Here is an 18,483-nt window from a genome sequence, read left to right as displayed (position 1 = left end):
CAACACTCACTCATGGACCCATCTACAGTCAGACCAGTTCAGGAAAGCACCAGAATCCCAGGGCACATAAAATGCTGCAGGAACCACCTGTGGCTTCACTTTTTAATGCGGACTGCACAAGAAGAGGAGCTTGACCTTGGTGATGGGATCGGTTCAGAACTTCCATCACAGAGGAGTCATCTTTATGGGAAAGCGTTGTGAAGAGTTTCCATGATTTTACTGTGCCTTTTTCTTCCTCACTTCCCGCAACTTAAAGAATAGTGTGTAGGGCCTCCACGGTGGCAGAGCAGCTTGAACATAGCGCTGTAAGACTGTCCGCAGCCTCTGCAGCGCCGGTTCGATTCCCAGCCAGCCAGGGATATTCTGACATGCACGGTAGACCTCTCCTGTCTCGCCCGCTTCTCCCCTAAGCACTGTCTTCGGTCAGTCTGCCTGTTCTGCTCCCAACTCTATCTCTGGTGAATCCTCTCACCCTCCCGCGCCTCTGGCCTGTACCCCAGTGCTTGTATAAATAAGTTAATCTTTAAAAAAAAGAATAGTGTGTAATGATCCACAGCAGACACTTCTTACATAATGTTATTAGGGCAGAAACTTCAGTAAAAAATTTTAAAAGGAACCAACCTGATGACATTTCATGGGTGACAAGAGCCATCAGTCTTAGAGACCAACAAAAAGCTTGGAAAAAAAAAAAAACAAAACACGCTCTGCACCTGCCCTTGAAGGCAAGATGTCAACGGGCCTGTTTTAGTTCACAAGACCTGATTTTGTGGCCCCGGTGTCTGACCCGCAGGCCCCCAACAATATACACACTTAAAAACTTTTCAAAATTAGATACAATTTACATACCAACCATGTCACTCTCCCAGTGCACAGTCCGGGGCCTTAGGGTGTTCAAGCTGAGCGACCATCACTACCAATTCCTGCTGAGCCTGTGATGAACACCCATGAAGCCGGGTCCCCCTGTTGGCGCAGGGATTACATACGAGCACCGTGAAGCTATCCCAGCCACTGCTGCCTGAGTTCCGTCCCTGGCCAGGTAGCTACCCACATGGCGCAGCAGACCTCTCCTGTCTCCCTGCTGCTCCCCTCAGCAGTGGATTTCAGTAGACCCGCCTGTTCTGTTCCCCACTCCGTCTCTGGTGAGTCCTCTCACCCGCCCCCCGCACCTCTGGCCTATAGCCCAGTTCTTGTATGCATAAATAAATAAATCTTTAAAAAAAAAAACCAAACAAACCTGTGAAGCTGTAACTTGGAGCCTCCCTGGGTTTGACCCTGGTTATGAAGCACCCGAGGCAGGGCTGAAGCAGGGAGGGCAGAAGCACAGGGCCTGAGGCCCCAGAGCCCGGGTGTGATTGGGGGATGGAGTCCAGCTGAGCGGGCTGAGGAGCGGGCAGCTGCCGACTCGCTCCCATTCGGGCTGCGTGGAGCTGTGGGAGCCTCCAACGCCAGGACTGAAATTAGGTACCTGAGGAGCCAGGCCTGCCCACGGGAGTTTGAGAGAGTGAAATCAAGCTTTAGGAAATAAGGAGCAGAGCCGGTCAAATGAATAATTTTAAAGAAGCAGAATGCTCGTGGGCACGTGGGGAGTGTGCGCAGAGATCGTCGCTTTGCAGAAGTGTTGACAGAAGGAGGATTTCACCTTGCTGGGGTGTTCCCTTTGGGGGCGGCGTGGCCCTCGGGAGCTGCGGTTATAGGAGTGGGTGCTCCAGAATGTTTCCAGACAGGAAGGCTGGCGCCCCCCACTCCCCACCTGAGGGTCTGAGGCTGCTGTGTCCCTCCCCCCACATGGGCCAGAGCAGAGGCCTCCCTGCCCCGCCAGATGGGCTTCTCCAGGAGCAGGCCCTGCCTTCCCCTCGCTCGGGGCCTCCTGCCCACCTGCTGTGGAGAAAGAGCCAGCTCCCCTGCAGGCCCTGCCCACCCCTGGGGTGCTCGCTCCCTTCCCACCCCTGCCGGCCTCTCTGCCCCAGCTGCTGGGCTCTCTGGCCCCTGGTGGCCGGACCTCAGGGCCCTGGCGCTGCTGTCCTGAGCCCTCCCTTCCTGGTCTTTGGGCCAGGCAGCCCCTCCTGACCCCTTAACTGAATGACCTGGCCCTTCCCTTCACCCATACTGTGTCCAATTCCTCCCCCCTGCACCCCCCATACTAGTGGCTTCTTTCTAGAACACAGCAGACTGGCATCACCTTGTATAACATTTTATTTGCCTTTTGCTTGTCTCCTCCCAGGGCAGAGGGCCCAGGAGGGGCGCAGCGTCCCCTGTCACAATCCACGCCTGGTGCCCAGATGGCCTCAGGGTGGGGGTGGGCTGCTCTGTACCCCAGTTTCCCCCGAGGCCCCTGGAGCCCCATCCTTTTAGGATTTGGGGGTTAAGGGATCACCATGTGAGTAGCTGGGCGACTTGGGACAAGAAGCATTTTCTCCTCCTGTGTCCTCATGGCTCTGCAGTGACTGCTGGGCCCCTCGGAGGCTCAGCCCAGGACAGTGTCTGAGACCCGGGGTCTCCTGGTTCCAGCAACCTCCTGGCCAGTGGGGTGCCACAGAGTCTGTGGCAGAGTGACAGAAAGCTGTGTCTCCCCACGGGTGGAGGAGGCTGAAGGCAGGGAAGCCCCGGGCAAGGTCATCGTGGCAGCTTGGGAGACACCGGGGTCAGTGCTGATGACAGGTCTGTCCTCCAGGGGGACAACAGGCGACCCAGGCCTCTTTCCTTGGGTGAGGCGTGAAGGTGGTGCCGAAATCTGGACAGCCCCAGTTGGGGGCAGGGAGTTGGGAGCAGCCTGGGAGGACCATGGGTGCATCAGGGAAGTAAGTGCATATTCAGGGTGCCCTGGGGACCCCCCTCAGGGAGTGCGGGCTTGGATTCCTTTACTAGGAGGATGGGAAAGTCCTGCCCAGGAGCCAGAAGTGGGGTGGGGCAGACCCTGAACGGGGATAGTGGGACCTTGAGGGAAGGAGTCCCGCGCGGGAGGTGGCTGGGTCAGGGGGCGCTGGTCACCAACAGCAGCAGCGCCCCGGCCAGCAGCAGCAGGGACGGGGGCATGGCAGCCGGCCCGGGAAGGGCAGCGTCGGAGGGCCTGGTACCCTCAATATCCTGGAGGCCGCAGTCGGTGTAGGGCTCCAGGCAGGCGGCGAAGGCCATGACGTGGGCCAGGACGTGCTGCTCCTGGACCCCGTGCAGCAGGTGCGCCTGCGGGCCCCGCGCGAACACGGCCACGTCCTCCCCGCCGTGGGTCTCAGAGGTCAGGGGCACGGCCGCCTGTGCAAGGTAGGTTTTTTTACCTGGCCAGAGAGTGAGGATCAGGCTGAGGAGGGGGGACAAGGCCACATCCTGTAAGGCCTCCCCACCCCCATCGGGGCTGGCACAGCACTCACTGCTCTCGGCCTCGGTGACATTGGGCCTGGAAGGTGAGAGTAGTGGGTACCCAGGGCCGTTGCCATATAGGATGGAGGTGTAGCTCTTGCCATCAAAGGCCTTCTTGGGGGCTAGTCCTGGTGGAAGAAGGACACCTGGTGACCCCAATACCATCGCTTATGGGGTGTCCCCTGTGCCTTAATCCTCACAGGAGCTGTTCGGCAGGGGCGGCTCTGACCCCCTGGACAGATGGGAGAGAGCAGTGTCCGCCCCATGGAGGACACGGGCCCCGCCACTGCCCCGGGGCCTACCGAAGATGGAGGAGCCACGAAGCGTGTAGCCGCCGAAGGTGAAGACGTGCGAGTGGTCCGCCGTGACCAGGGTCAGTGTGTCCTTCTCGCTCGTGAGCTGCCCGGCCTTCTCGATGGTATAATCGAACATGACGGCCTCGTGCAGTGACAAGTGGGCCAGCCCGTCGTGGTGAGCATGGTCGATGCGGCCCCCTGCGGGAAGGGGACACATGAGGGGCAGTGTCCGCTGATCGGACCCTACCCCCTTGCCAGGGACCCCGCCCACTCACCCTCCACAAAGAGGTAGTAGCCCTTGGGGTTCCTGCTGAGCAGGCGCAGGGCCGCCTCCACCATCTCCATCAGGGATGGGTCCCGGCTGGGGTCTCTGTTGAGCTCGTATTTTGTGTCTCCTGGCTCAAAGAGGCCTGTGGGAAAGTGGGGTGCAGTGACTGGGGAGCTGGGGAGCAGGGCACCCATGACAGTGCAGACAGTGGGTCAATGAGGCCTCCTGGGAGCCAGGGTAAGAAACGGGCTCAGGGTGCGGGGGGTCGTACCCATGATGTGTGTCACAGAGGGGTCCTGGGATGCCTGGAGGAGGGCCGTGCGGTTCCACACGTACTGGCCGCCCTGGGGCCGGGAGAACCGGGTTCAGTGCACAGCCCCCCGGCTGCAGCCCTGCCCTTGTGCCTGCTGTACCCCCGCACCCACGAGCCCCTCACCGGGTGCTTGGCCAGCCACTCCAACACCAGGTTGCGCCCATCATTCCTGATTCCATTCTGGGTGAGATTATTTGGGTACTCGGGGTCCGGGGTCCCCTTGGCAAACATGTACTTGCGGCCTCCACCCAGGATCACCTGAGCAGAGGGGAGGGCAGGTGGGTTGGAGCCTGGCCGGCCCCGCCCCCGTTCACACAGCCCAGCTCCCACCAGGGCTTCCTCCCCTTTCCGCCTCCCCAGACTCCCTCCCCAAATGCCCGCAGACCCAGCCAGGCCTCAGGGACTGCACCCGCCTGCACCCCCCTTTGCGTCTCACGTCGATGTCCATGTTGTAGACCAGCTGCTCGGCGATGTCCTTGCAGCCCTCCTGCAGGGCGTCCTGGGGCATGTTGGCGTCTGAGTACCAGTCTCGGTTCACGATGTGCGCGTAGGTGCCGGCCGGGGAGGCGTGCTGCACCCTCGTGGTGGTCACCACCCCCACGGACTTCCCTGGGGGAGGCAGAGGTCAGCCTGGCCCCGAGGCCCTGGGCCCTCCCTTGCCCCGATGCGGCCACCGACCTGCTTTCTTGGCCCGGTACATGACCGAGAAGACCTCGTTGCCCCGGGTGGTGTTGCACTGGCTGTGGCGGGCGGCCGCGCTCACGCCGATGGTCTCGTAGTTGGCCTTGACCCCGCACAGGTAGGCCGTGCCTGTGCCTGCGCTGTCGGGCACTTGTCTGTCCACATTGTACGTCTGGGGACCACAAATCCTCAGGTCCCAAGGCCTGGGCCTGTTGTCAGTGCCCAGGGGCCCTACTCAGGTCCAACGTTCCCGCATTGTCCCTCCTGCCAGGCTCCCTGCCACCCCACACTGCTGGGGTGCAGCTCCCTGGGGCCCGAGCCCTTACCTTGGACAGAGCCACGTAGGGGAAGCCGTCCATGGTCAGGGGCGTCTCAGGCCCCAGTTTGCCATTCAATTGCCCCTTCAGGATCCGGGCAGCCGTCACGGTGGGTAGTCCCATTCCTGGTAGGAACTTGTCAGCCTTGGACCCCAGGCTTGGCCTCTGTCACAGGCAGCCTTGGGTGCCAGGGCGTGGGGGTGTGGGGTGGGACCGGCCTGGCATACTCAGGCCCATACCTACCGTCCCCCAGGAACATGATGAGGTTCTTGGCCTTGGTGTTGATGGGCTGCAACTTCTTAGCGATGTTCAGGGCCTCAGCGGCCTTGCGGTTCCAGAAGGCTGGGTCTTCTTCCTCAACTGGCCAAGGGGTGAGTGGAGACGGGGTCAGTCTTGGGGGGCCCCTTTGATGGCTGGAGTTTGCTGGGAGGGGCGTCATTACCTGGGATAATTCCAAGGGCCAGTGGGAGGAACAGGCCGAGCAGCAGCAGCCGCAGGCCTCCCTGCATGGCGGTGGTGTGGTAGAGGCAGGACCTGGAAGACGCTGGGCTCTGGTGCAGCTAGACTGGGGAAGCAGGGCACTAGCTGTAGGACAGCAGCCTGGGCTACAGTCAGGAGAGGACTTTACCCCTGGCTATAAAAGCTTCCATGTCCCTCCCACCACCCTCGGCCACACTGCCCCTGCCCCTGCCCTGTTGTTTGAAGTCCTGCAGGCAAAGGGAAGTGGCCGGGCGTGGCTGAGGGAGCTTCATGACGGGTGCCTCGAAACAGCAGGTCCATCCCTCTCAGGCGGGTCCTCAGCTGCTCCCCAGGGGGAGGGTGGGGATCGGGTCAGATACCTCTGTACACTGGGGCCGCCTCACCACCTGAGCCCTGGTGTGGTGCCCAGACCAGCATTTGCAGTGTCCTGCTGGGGCCACTCTCTATCCTCTGTGCCAACACAATCTCTAGGGAGAGCCGGCCCCCCTTCCTCCATCTTGTTGGCTCAGCGTTTCCTGAAAACCTGCTCTGCCAGGGCGTCGTGGAGCTGGGGGAGGCGGGTGGGAGGCACCCAGCCTGGGTCAGGGGCCTGGTTTGGGTTTCTGATGCCCCGAGACCTGCAGATCGGGCTGGAAGCACATGCCTGCCCCCTTGCACTTAGCTGCTCACCAGGCTTGCCCTGGCATGGGGTGGATGCTGGGCTGGAGGGGAAACCCAGGAACCTGGGCCTAGAGTTTCTGTGCTATGGGAAAGGGTGGGGCTGCTGGTGACAAGAGAGTGGGACCGTGTGTGCATCTCCTGCCCGGGCTGTGCTGGGCCGGCCTTCCAGTGAGGGTCCGTGCTTGTGTGTGCAGGGGTGGGGGTGGGGGGCGGAGTGGAGGACAGGCAGGGTGGGGCCAGTGCTAAGTAGTCAGGTTGACCTCCGCTCCCTGGGACCTGTTCCTGGAAGCCAATGCGAATCTGTTTTCTCCACAGCACGTACACGCCCACAGGTGTCACTCCTGATAATGACTTAAAAGGTTTGGTCCCGCTAGGCTGAGTTCAAAAGCTTTCCTCCCATCCAGTAATCATACTTCTGATTTTATAGCCCAAAAAATTGAAAGTAGGATCTTTTAATTTTTTTAAAAAGATTTATTTATTTATTTTTACAAGCACTGAGTACAGTCAGAAGCGCGGGAGGGTGAGAGGATTGATTCACCAGAGCCAGAGCGGGGAGCAGAGCAGGCAGAAGGACCGAAGTACACTGCTGAGGGGAGCAGCGGGCGGCAGGAGAGGTCTGCGCGCCATGCGGGACCCTCGCCCAGCGACCGGGGATCAAACCAGCGCTGCAGAGGCTGCAGGCTGCTTTGCAGCCCAGCGCTCAACCGCTGCGCCACTGGGGAGGCCCTGAAAGCAGGATCTTTAAAGGATATTTCCGCACCCATGTTCAAACAGTGCCGGGGACCAGCCTCCGGCAAAATGTCGTGTCAGGGGTTCCTGAAAGGATGAGACGGCCTCGGCAACTTGTTAAGCAACTGAAACTCAGGGGCTGAGGGGAAGGAAAATGAGGAGACACCGACACTTGGTGAGGTGTTAGTATCTTCTGCCGAGAGACTCAGCAGGTCTTTATTTATTCATTTTTAGTAAGCAGAGAAAAAAAATACATTGTCATGTGTAAAGCAGAAACAATTAGTGTATTTTATTCCCATGGACTACTGGCTCCTACAGGTCCCAGCTAGACAGTAGCCTTCAAGGTTAATAGATTAAAAAACCAGACCTAACACTAAAACTTATTATTTCAGCTAGACAATTATTTAAAACAGTGGATAGCTGCCAGTGCATCCCTATCAGCTAAAGCCTAAGCTTCAAAAGACTATTCTAGTCACATGGCCTTCAGCCGGAGACCAGCTGCTGCTCAGCTATCAGAACTTTTTCTACCTACAAACTTCTTAACACAGTTAACTTCATTTAAAAACTTTCCTAAGAAACTTCTAAATAAAAAGGAAACTTCTAAAAATCAAAACAAGGATATACTATAATTGTTATGCTGGATTGCTTGTCAGATATATACAATAAATTGTCTCCCATTGTTAATTGGGCCAAATTGTGTAGTAACTAATTTCTAAACAGGTAATTTTCTGTGCCAATTGCTTGCAGTCTGCTGATACATATAATTTATAGCCTAATGTACTTTTCTGATAAATTTTTCTCTCTCTATGACCAAGAACAAAAAGCAAAGGGTTGCCAGAGCTTCAGCCCCACGGTGTGAGGCCTTTTCTCTTAGCTGCTTGTCAGTATCCTATCTGGCTGGAGCAACAAGGCCTCCTGCAGCAAAACAGCATTATTCCCAATAGTCCAAAGGTGCAAACAACTCAAGAATCAACAGATGAATGGATCAACATGGTGAGTTCAGCTTCCATGGAATACTACTCAGCCTTCAAAAGGAATTGATTTTGGTCACATAAGAACAGGCATGAATCTTGAGGACATGATGCTCATGAAATAAGCCGCAGTCACAGGAAGGGAAATACTGGGTGGTCCAATTTATAGGACGTGTCTAAAATAAATGCACACACACAAAGTAGTACGGTGGGCTCCCGGCCTGGGAGGAGGGGCAGCAGGAGCTGTGTTTACTGGGTGGGTATCAGAGGGTCAGTCTTGCAGGGTGAGACAGTTCTGTATTCTGTTACACAACTATGTGAATGCACTTAATGCTACCGAACCGCACCCTTAAAAATGGTAGATGGTAAATTTTATAATTTGCTTTTTATCACAATTTGAAATTTTTTCCAAGAAAAAGTCTTCTGCTTCCCCTTGTGCATCAAGGTATCCCACTGTGTGCTGGGGCCACCTGCCATCTCAGCCCTGGCACGGCCCCCGAACCAGAACCAGGGCCACCGGAACCAGGGCCTGCCTCCCCCAGCAGTGCCCCGTTGTAGAGCAACCCCAATACAAAACGGGGTGCCTGACTGTGGGTCCTCACCCGCGCGCTTAAAAGGACTTATCAATGCTCCACTGCAGGCGCACGCGAAAGGTTCATAAAAGGTTTATTCACAAGGGAAGGGAAAATGAGGAAATGGGCAGCTCAGGGAGAAAAGCGGGAGACAAAGTTTTAAATGAGTCCTACCCGATCCGCCGATCAGGAATCCCAAATGGTACTCTGAGGGCTGGCCGCGAGCCAGGAGCCGTGAAGCCAGGAGGCGAGCGACAGCGAGCCCCCCCAAGGCCCACGTGTTTGGTTTTTATACCCAACCTGGCTGCCCAACTCCACCCTCAGGTCCCAGCCACCTTCCCTTGGGTGGTGATGGGATTTGTCTTTCCCCATGTCTTGATGGCTTTAGTCTGGAGTGGGGGTGGGGCCCACAAAGCCTGTATGGGATTAACTCAGGACATCATTTCCCCCTAACACCCCCTCTGCATGAGGTCCTCAGGAGGAGCATCCTGGCTTCCTTCTCTGCCCTCTACCAGCTCACACAGCACCTGGCAAACTTCCAGATCTCTGGAAACCAAAACCCCAGGCTTCCTTCCTGGTGTCTGAGACCTCCAGTTTCTCCAGGCCTCCTTCTCCCCAGCTTCACTTGCTGTGCCAGGGAAATCCTTGGCTAAAGTCGGGGAGAGCAGTTTCTGGCAGATCCAGAATTAATTAATAGCTGCTTTTTGACAGGTGATTCCAGCAGCCCCCCTCAACCCCCCACCCCCACCCCTAGGCTGCCCTAGAGTCTTCTCCTTTGGGGCTGCTGCTACTGCCTCCTGAGGCTCTGGCCCACTCTCACCATCTCCGCCCCAGCTCCAGCACATGGTGGGCTATGGGCTGCCCGGGCTCCTGCCAAAACCCCAGTGGTGGGCAGGGGTAAGAAGCGGGCGTAACCTCCCCCATGCAGTTTGAGGTCCAGGAGAAGACCTGCTTCACATCTTGAACAGCATCCGCTCCAGCACCCAGCTCTCATCAGGAAGACGCGCAGGAGGGGGACAAGCCCACGTGGGTGCCTGGCCTGCAGCTGGGGGAGGTCCAAGGGGTGCCATGGGGAGGAGGCTCCTCACCAAGGCCAGGAGGCTAGAGAGGCAAACCACCTCCCCCGTGCTGGTTGGGGGGGCCCCAGGGCCTCGGCAGGTAGTAGGTGGGACTCGGCCCTGGGGCACTGGGCTAGGACCCGGCTGTCGGCTGGGTCACAAGAGAAGCCCTGGAGGAGGCGCAGGATAGGTGGGGCGGGCAGTGGGGGGGCAGTGGACCCCTCAGCTGACCCCTCCCTCCATAGGTGGCTGCTCCCCCCACAGGCACTCAATGCCTACTATCTCCCCAACAAGAACCAGATGGGTAAGGGGCGAGTCCCTCCGGGGCGGGGCCTGGAGCTGGGTGTGGGCGGGGCCAGCCCAGGCCCAGAGAGGAGGTGCCCGGCCAAATCCCCCGTGGGGCGCCTCAGGTTCCCGCCTTCCCAGCCCTGCCCCCCCCCCGCCCCCGTCCAGCTGCGGGGTGCTGTCTCCTGGAAGGCCACCAGGCAGCGACGCTGCCTGTGCCCCAGCCCACGCGGGCGCCGAGGCCCCCGCCCAGGACGCAGCAGACACCAGGGTGGCCCCTGGGTGCCGCCTGGCCTGGCGGGGCCTCCTGGGCTGTGGGCTGCGGCCTGGGGGCCTCCGCGGGGTGAGGCCGGGCACGACGCTGCTGCCGTGGGCACAGGTCTCTGAACTTCGGGGGCATCGGCACCATCATCGGGCACGAGCTGACCCATGGATACGATGACTGGGGTGAGGCCTGTGGGTGGCCTGAGGGGTGGTGGGGGCAGGTGGTGGGAGGCTGCGGGTGAGGGGTGCACTGAGGCCCAGGGCTCCTCTGTCCCCGTTGGCTGGTGGGGGGAGGGACCTGGTGCCCAGCCCTGGCTCTGGTGCCCGCTGCCCACAGGGGGCCAGTATGACCGCTCGGGCAACCTGCTGCACTGGTGGACAGAGGCCTCCTACAGCCGCTTCCTGCGCAAGGCAGAGTGCATTGTCCACCTCTACGACAACTTCACTGTCTACAACCAGCGGGTGAGATCCCTTGCTGCCCCTCACTGCCCCTCGGGCCCCGCAGGCCCTGCTGGGCACAGACAAGGAGCACGCAGACCCACGTGCCCGCTTGTGTGGCTAAACAAGGCCCCTGCCCAGGGTGCATGGATGCGTCACACAGATGCACCCACTGCCCAAACCCTCTGGGAAAGAGGGAGGGTAGGGGCCCGGGGTGGCAAGGCCTGAGGGAGGCCAGTGGGCCCCATAGAACCCCGGCCTCTTCCCTTCTTGGCAGGTGAATGAGACAGGGCTCCTCTGTCCCCGTTGGCTGGTGGGGGGGAGGAACCTGGTGCCCAACCTTGGCCCTGGGGGTGAGGGTGTCTCAGGTCACTCTGCCCGCTGCCCTTAGGGGACCAGTGTGACAATTATCACCCACCGCTGGGCACGTGTTCTTTCCGCTGCTGTAAAAATGGCAGAAACAATGAGCGGAAAATGATCTGTTGACAAACCGAAAGGCATTTCCTTGTCAGCATATTCTGTGGGAAGATGAGAGGAAAACGCTGCGGTAGATTGGAAGGAGGGATCAGAGCAAATGACTCAGTGTGGGAGGTTGGCTCCACTCGGCTGCAAGTGCAGGTGTTGCTACCAGCACCTGCAGGCTCCGGGTACCTGCGGGCCTCTGCCCTGATAATGACATACGCAGGCCTCGGCGTGTGGCTCTCCAGGAGCAGGATGGCAGGGAAGATGCGCTCCCGAGGGCAGGTGCTTTGGTTGGTAAAAACGACCTCTGGGGGGTAAGCAGGGAGTGTCTGTCCATGGATGGAACAGCCACGCGGAAAGACTTTCCTTAAACAGGATACTGGATAAGGAGGTGGCAGCACCTGCAAAACTCATGGACAATCCACACTCAAGACCTTTCAGGAAAGCCCCAGGAGGGTCCATAAAATGCTGCCGGAGCCACCTGTGCCTTCACTTTATAAAGCAGACTGTACAAGAAGAGAAGCTTTATGAAGCTTGGTGATAAGATGGCATCTGGAGAACTTTCTGAACCACATCAGAGTCATCTTTATGGCAAATCACTGTAAAGGGCGGTGGTGAGGTCTGACTTCCCCTCCTGCTTGAAGACCACTGTGGTGAAGCACAGCTGGATCTGATGTAGTAAGGCCATGGAACTTCAACACAAATTTTTAATTTTTATTTCCTCTTCCTTTTTTTTTAAAAGAACAACTGGACAGGGGCCTCCCTGGTGGCGCAAGGGGTTAAGATGCAACCTATGAAGCTTCCCGCAGCCTCTGCAGCATGAGTTTGATCCCCAGCCAGGGAGAAACCCACATGGCGCAGCAGACCTCTCCTGTCTCCCCGCTGCTCCCCTCAGCAGTGGATTTCAGTAGATCTGCCTGTTCTGCTCCCCACTCTGTCTCCTGTGAATCTTCCCACCCCTGCCCCTCCCGCACTTCTGGCCTACACCCCAGTTCTTCTATGTAAAACAAAAAAATAATATTGCCATCATGGATTTAGATTCTTGCTCCTCAAAAGAGAAAGCAGATTATGAGGCCTCATCTTGCCTTTCAGATACGTAGTTCTCATTTTTCTACTTATAGAAAAAGTTTAAATCCATTCATTATAAATACATCCAATTGGGCCTCCCCGGTGGCGCAGCGGTTGAGCGCTGGGTTGCGAAGCTGCCCACAGACTCTGCGGCGCCAGTTCGATCCCCGGCTGCTCCCCGGCCACCGGGCGAGGGTCCCGCATGGCGCGCAGACCTCTCCTGCCGCCCGCTGCTCCCCTCAGCAGTGTACTTCGGTCCTTCTGCCTGCTCTGCTCCCCGCTCTGGCTCTGGTGAATTCTCTTACCCTCCTGCGCTTCTGACTGTACCCAGTGCTGGTATAAATAAATAAATAAATCTTTAGGGAAAAAAAAATACATCCAATCAGTTTTTGCAGCTTGAGGACAAGCCCAGAACTTCCTTGAGAGACAGTCTCTGAGACAAGGCCTGGGGTCCTTTGCTCTCAGTTGTGACATCGTCCCTTCTCAGCGTGTCGCTGGCCAGCGGGGCACAGCACGCTCGCAGAGGCCACCCCGAGCCCGGGTCGGTGTTCTTCTCCACGGTGGGGTGATTGTGGCGACCATCCACTCCCTGCAACATCTTGTTTATTAGCAGACATCAGCAATCCAGCCTCACCTGGTCCTCACAGGCCTTCCCTGTCCAACCCAAACCGCTGTTACCAACTGTGTGCGAGTGTCCCGAGGGGGAGGGAGTGCTGGCCCTGACATGGGCACGAACCGCTCTCCGGTATTATTACTTCTCGTGGGGCCGTAGGTACAGACTCGGGCGCAGACAGTGGTGAAGGATGGCATTTTCTGGGTGGCAGCGTCATCCAGCCCAATGGCGGGAGCTGTGCGCCTGCTCCCGGGACAGGCTCCGAGTCCTGGTGAGGGGACTCCCCAGAGCAGACGCCCGGCCTCCTGGGGAGGAAAGCTGCGGGGCAGCCCAGCTCTACACTCAAGGCCCGTGGTCTGCAACACCTCCTGGATGCCACACTCACAACCCCATCAATATTTCTGAGACCAACATGATGACATTTCATGGGTGACAAGAGCCGTCAGTCTTAGACACCAACAGAAAGCTTGAAAAAATAACAAAGCACGCCCGGCACCCGCCCTTGAAGGCAAGCTGTCAGCCTGCATGTTGGGGTTCACACTGACCTGATTTTGTGGCCCGGGTGTCTGACCCGTGAAGCTCCTGACAACACACATACTTAAACACTTTTAAAAATTAGAAACAATTTACATACCAACCATGTCGCTCTCCCAGCGCGCCGTCCGGGGCCTTTAGGGTGTTCAAGTTGAGTGATCCCCAATACTAACTCTGGGTGAGCCTGTGGTTAACACCGTGACTTGTAGCTTGGAAGCTCCCTGGGTTTGACCCTGGTTATGAAGCACCCAAGGGAGGGCTGAAGCAGGGAGGGCAGAAGCACAGGGCCTGAGGCCCCAGAGCCCGGGTGTGATTGGGGGATGGAGTCCAGCTGAGCGGGCTGAGGAGCCGGCAGCTGCCGACTCGCTCCCATTCGGGCTGCGTGGAGCTGTGGGAGCCTCCAACGCCAGGACTGAAATTAGGTACCTGAGGAGCCAGGCCTGCCCACGGGAGTTTGAGAGAGTGAAATCAAGCTTTAGGAAATAAGGAGCAGAGCCGGTCAAATGAATAATTTTAAAGAAGCAGAATGCTCGTGGGCACGGGGGGAGTGTGCGCAGAGATCGTCGCTTTGCAGAAGTGTTGACAGAAGGAGGATTTCACCTTGCTGGGGTGTTCCCTTTGGGGGCGGCGTGGCCCTCGGGAGCTGTGGTTATAGGAGTGGGTGCTCCAGAATGTTTCCAGACAGGAGGGCTGGGCCCCCTCCCCCCTGAGGGTCTGAGGCCCCGGTGTCCCTCCCCCCACATGGGCCAGAGCAGAGGCCTCTCTGCCCCGGCCAGATGGGCTTCTCCAGGAGCAGGCCCTGCCGTGCCCCCGGCTCAGGGCCTCCTGCCCACCTGCTGTGGAGAAAGAGCCAGCTCCCCTGCAGGCCCTGCCCAACCCTGCTGGCCTCTCTGCACCAGCTGCTGGGCTCCCTGGCCCCTGGTGGCCGGACCTCAGGGCCCTGGCGCTGCTGTCCTGAGCCCTCCCTTCCTGGTCTTTGGGCCAGGCAGCCCCTCCCTGACCCCTGAGCTGAATGACCTGCCCCCTCCCCTCGCCCACATGTTGCCCCCATACCAGTGACTTTCTAGAACACAGCAGTCTGGCATCATTTTGTATAACATTTTATTTGCCTTTTGCTTGGCTCCTCCCAGGACAGAGGGCCCAGGAGGGACGCAGTGTCCCCTGTCACAAATCCACGCCTGGTGCCCAGATGGGCTCAGGGAGGGGGGTGGGCTGCTCTGCACCCCAGTTTCCTCCATGGCCCCTGGATCCCCATTCTGTTAGGGTTTGGGGGGGTTGGGGCGGCAATGTGAGCAGCTGGGCCACTTGGGACAAGAAGCGTTTTCTCCATCCCGTGTCCTCGTGGCTCTGCGGTGACTGCTGGGCCCCTGGGAGGGTCAGGCTGGACACTGTGTCCAAGGCCCTGTGCCTCCTGAGCCATCTGCCTCCCCAGAGAAAGGCCTCTTGCGGGGTCACAGGGAGCCGGGAGCCTGGGGCTCCATCTGGGTCTGAGGATTCAGGTTCCTTTACTAGGAGGCTGGGACGGTCCTGCCAAGGGGCCGGGGTGGGGGCTGCCTCTGAAAGTGGGGGCTTGGGTGGGGCAGACCCTGAACGGGGAAAGTGGGACTTTGAGGGAAGGAGTCCCGCGCGGGAGGTGGCTGGGTCAGGGGGCGCTGGTCACCAGCAGCAGCAGCGCCCCGGCCAGCAGCAGCAGGGACGGGGGGATGGCAGCCGGCCCGGGAAGGGCAGCGCTGGAGGGCCTGGTATCCTCAACATCCTCAATATCCTGGAGGCCGCAGTCGGTGTAGGGCTCCAGGCAGGCGGCGAAGGCCATGACGTGGGCCAGGACGTGCTGCTCCTGGACCCCGCGCAGCAGGTGCGCCTGCGGGCCCCGCGCGAACACGGCCACGTCTTCCCCGCCGTGGGTCTCACCCCCCAGGGGCACGGCCGCCTGTTGCTTGTAGGTGGGGTGACCTGGCCAGAGAGTGAGGATCAGGCTGAGGAGGGGGGGCGAGGCCACATCCCGTGAGGCCTCCCCACCCCCATTGGGGCGGGCACAGCACTCACTGCTCTCAGCCTCGGTGACATCGGGCCTGGAAGGTGAGAATACTGGGTACCCAGGGCCGTTGCCATATAGGATGGAGGTGTAGCTCTTGCCATCGGAGGCCTTCTCAGGGGCCAGTCCTGGTGGAAGAAGGACACTTAGTGACCCCAATACCATGGCATATGGGGTGTCCCCTGTGCCTTAATCCTCACAGGAGCTGTTCGGCAGGGGCGGCTCTGACCCCCTGGACAGATGGAGAGAGCATCTGACATGGGCCCCACCACTGCCCCGGGGCCTACCGAAGATGGAGGAGCCACGAAGTGTGTAGCCGCCGAAGGTGAAGACGTGCGAGTGGTCCGCCGTGACCAGGGTCAGTGTGTCCTTCTCGCTCGTGAGCTGCCCGGCCTTCTCGATGGAGGAGTCGAACATGATGGTCTCCGTCAGCGCCCGGTATGCGATGCCCTCGTGGTGGCCATGGTCGATGCGGCCCCCTGCAGGAAGGTCGGTGGGAGGTGGGGGGTCCAGCCTGCCCTCTGCCCAGCCTCCCTCCCGCTTCTGCTCCAAGAGGGGCCCTGCCCACTCACCCTCCACAAAGAGGAAGAAGCCCTTGGGGTTCCTGCTGAGCAGGCGCAGGGCGGCCTCTGTCATCTCCATCAGGGATGGGTCCTGGTTGGGGTCTCTTAAGATCTCATAGCTCATGTCTCCCGGCTCAAAGAGGCCTGTGGCAAAGGGAGGTGCAATCACTGGGGAGCAGGGCACCCATGACGGTTGCAGACAGTGGGTCAATGAGGGCCCCCAGGAGCCAGGCCATGAAACGGGCTGGGGTGCGGGGGGTCGTACCCATGATGTGTGTCACAGAGGGGTCCTGGGATGCCTGGAGGAGGGCCGTGCGGTTCCACACGTACTGGCCGCCCTGGGGCCGGGAGAACCGGGTTCAGTGCACAGCCCCCCGGCTGCAGCCCTGCCCTTGTGCCTGCCGTGCCCCCGCACCCACGAGCCCCTCACCGGGCGCTTGGCCAGCCACTCCTGCACCAGGTTGCGCCCGTCCTTCCTCACTCCGTTCTGGCTGGGGTCCTGTGTGTACTCGGGGTCCGGGGTCCCCTTGGCAAACATGTACTTGCGGCCTCCACCCAGGATCACCTGAGCAGAGGGGAGGGCAGGTGGGTTGGAGCCTGGCCGGCCCCGCCCCCGTTCACACAGCCCAGCTCCCACCAGGGCTTCCTCCTCCTCCCTCCTCCCCACACGCCCTCCCCAAATGCCCGCAGACCCAACCAGGCCTCAGGGACTGAGGGCAGTTGGAGGTCACCCCGCCTGCACCCCCCATTTGCATCTCACGTCGATGTCCATGTTGTAGACCAGCTGGTGGGCGATGTCCTTGCAGCCCTCCTGCAGGGCGTCCTGGGGCATGTTGGCGTCTGAGTACCAGCCTCGGTTCACAGTGTGTGCGTAGGCGCCGGCCGGGGAGGCGTGCTGCACCCTCGTGGTGGTCACCACCCCCACGGACTTCCCTGAGGGAGGCAGAAGTCAGCCTGGCCCCGAGGCCCCGGGCCCTCCCTTGCCCCCAGCGGCCACCGACCTGCTTTCTTGGCCCGGTACATGACGGAGGTGACCTCGTTGCCCCGGGTGGTGCTGCACTGGCCGTGGCGGGCGGCCGCGCTCACGCCGAGGGTTTGGAAGTGAGCCTTGACCCCGCACAGGAAGGCCGTGGCTGTGCCCGCGCTGTCGGGCACCTGCCTGTCTACGTTGTAGGTCTGGGGGCAGAGAATGCTCTCAGGTCCCCTGGCCCTGGGGGTGGCCGCGTTTCCTGAGACTCTTGGAACTGACCCGCCCTTTTTGGGCATCTCCCTCCTGCCCGGCTCCCCACCCCCCACCTCCCCACGCTGCTGGGGTGCAGCTCCCCGGGGCCCCAGCCCTTACCTTGGACAGAGCCACGTAGGGGAAGCGGTCCATGGCCAGGGGCGTCTCGGGCCCCGGCTTGCCTTGCAGTTGCCCCTTCAGGATCCGGGCGGCCGTCACTGTGGACACCCCCATGCCTGCGGAGCAGAACCGTGTCGGGCTGGGCCTGGGGCAGGCTGTGTCCACAGGCGGCCTTGTCTGCCAGGGTATGGGGTGTGGGGTGGGCAGGCCTGGCACACTCACCGTCCCCCAGGAACATGATGAGGTTCTTGGCCGCCTTCTTCGTGGGCTGCAACTTCTTAGCTGCATCCAGGGCCTGGGCTGCCTTGCGGTTCCAGAAGGCTGGGTCTTCTTCCCCCGCCGGCCAAGGGGTGCGTGGAGGCCGGGCCATCTCTTGGGGTGTCCCCTGACTCAGGCGCAACGGTGCCTCTTTGGCTGTGAGGAGGCTGAGGCCAAGGAAGAGCGGCAGGCCCAAGGCCAGTAGCAGCCGCCAGAGGCCCTGCATGTCTCGGGAAGTGGAGGGTGGCGAGGCCGGGACTCCACGAAGGAGCCTGCTGAGCCTGGCCCTGGAAAGGCTGTGACGGGGGTCTCAGCTGCTGTGTCAGTAGCTTGCGTTTAAATGGGTTTTCCTGGCTGGAACGTGCTCGCGTCCCGCCCAGCACCCTAGACACGCACCCCACCCAGCCCCTGCGGCTGATCCACCCCACCCAGGAGGGTCCTCAGCTGTGTCTGCAGGGTAGGGCGGGGATTAGATACTTTCTTTTTTTTTTTTTGCGTCAATAGGATTTGTAGCTTCCTGATGGGGGTGGATTCCCAACGTTCAGCTGGGGGCGGGTGTGGGGGGGACTCTTGTAGGAGATCCCTCAAACCTCCCCTCTCCCTGATTGCTCAGTATTTCCTGAGTGCCTGCTTGGCCAGGCTGAGGAGGTGGGTGAGTCGTACCCAGCCCGAGTAGGGGCCTGGCATGGAATCCTGATGCCATCAGGTCCAGGGAGTGGGCAGGAGCGCGTGGGGATGTCCTAGCTGTCCAGGTCCCCTCTTGCTTCCTACCAGCCTTGTCCTGGGCAGATGGGTGGGGGGTGTGCTGGGGGCAGCCTAGGAGCCTGGGTTGAGTTCTGCGCGGTGGAGACAGGGGCTGGCGGTGACCGTGGAGCGGGTCCCTTGAGCTCTGAGTCAGGCTTGCCGTTGATTCCTAGGGAGG

At 60.0% G+C, this 18,483-nt stretch overlaps 1 protein-coding gene across 1 annotated transcript; it reads right to left on the bottom strand.

The window, feature by feature from the left end:
- Positions 1–2,970: 2,970 nt before the first annotated feature.
- On the bottom strand, positions 2,971–17,787 carry LOC311167170 (uncharacterized protein; the record flags this gene model as incomplete). Its single annotated transcript, XM_084228003.1, is given in 25 exon segments — positions 2,971–3,272; positions 3,366–3,482; positions 3,657–3,848; positions 3,926–4,060; positions 4,190–4,262; positions 4,355–4,489; positions 4,668–4,840; positions 4,910–5,084; positions 5,239–5,354; positions 5,473–5,589; positions 5,672–5,773; positions 5,776–5,826; positions 5,829–5,853; positions 5,857–5,936; positions 11,321–11,453; positions 15,024–15,316; positions 15,410–15,526; positions 15,686–15,877; positions 15,971–16,105; positions 16,227–16,299; positions 16,392–16,526; positions 16,722–16,894; positions 16,963–17,137; positions 17,304–17,419; positions 17,526–17,787. Coding segments are annotated over 25 exon segments (3,597 nt in total).
- Positions 17,788–18,483: the final 696 nt, after the last annotated feature.

The sequence above is a fragment of the Talpa europaea genome, assembly GCF_964194135.1.
Source record: "Talpa europaea genome assembly, chromosome: 1".
NCBI lineage: Eukaryota > Metazoa > Chordata > Mammalia > Eulipotyphla > Talpidae > Talpa > Talpa europaea.
The sequence above is the reverse complement of the archived record's forward strand: the minus strand, read 5'-3'. Positions and strand labels throughout refer to the sequence as shown.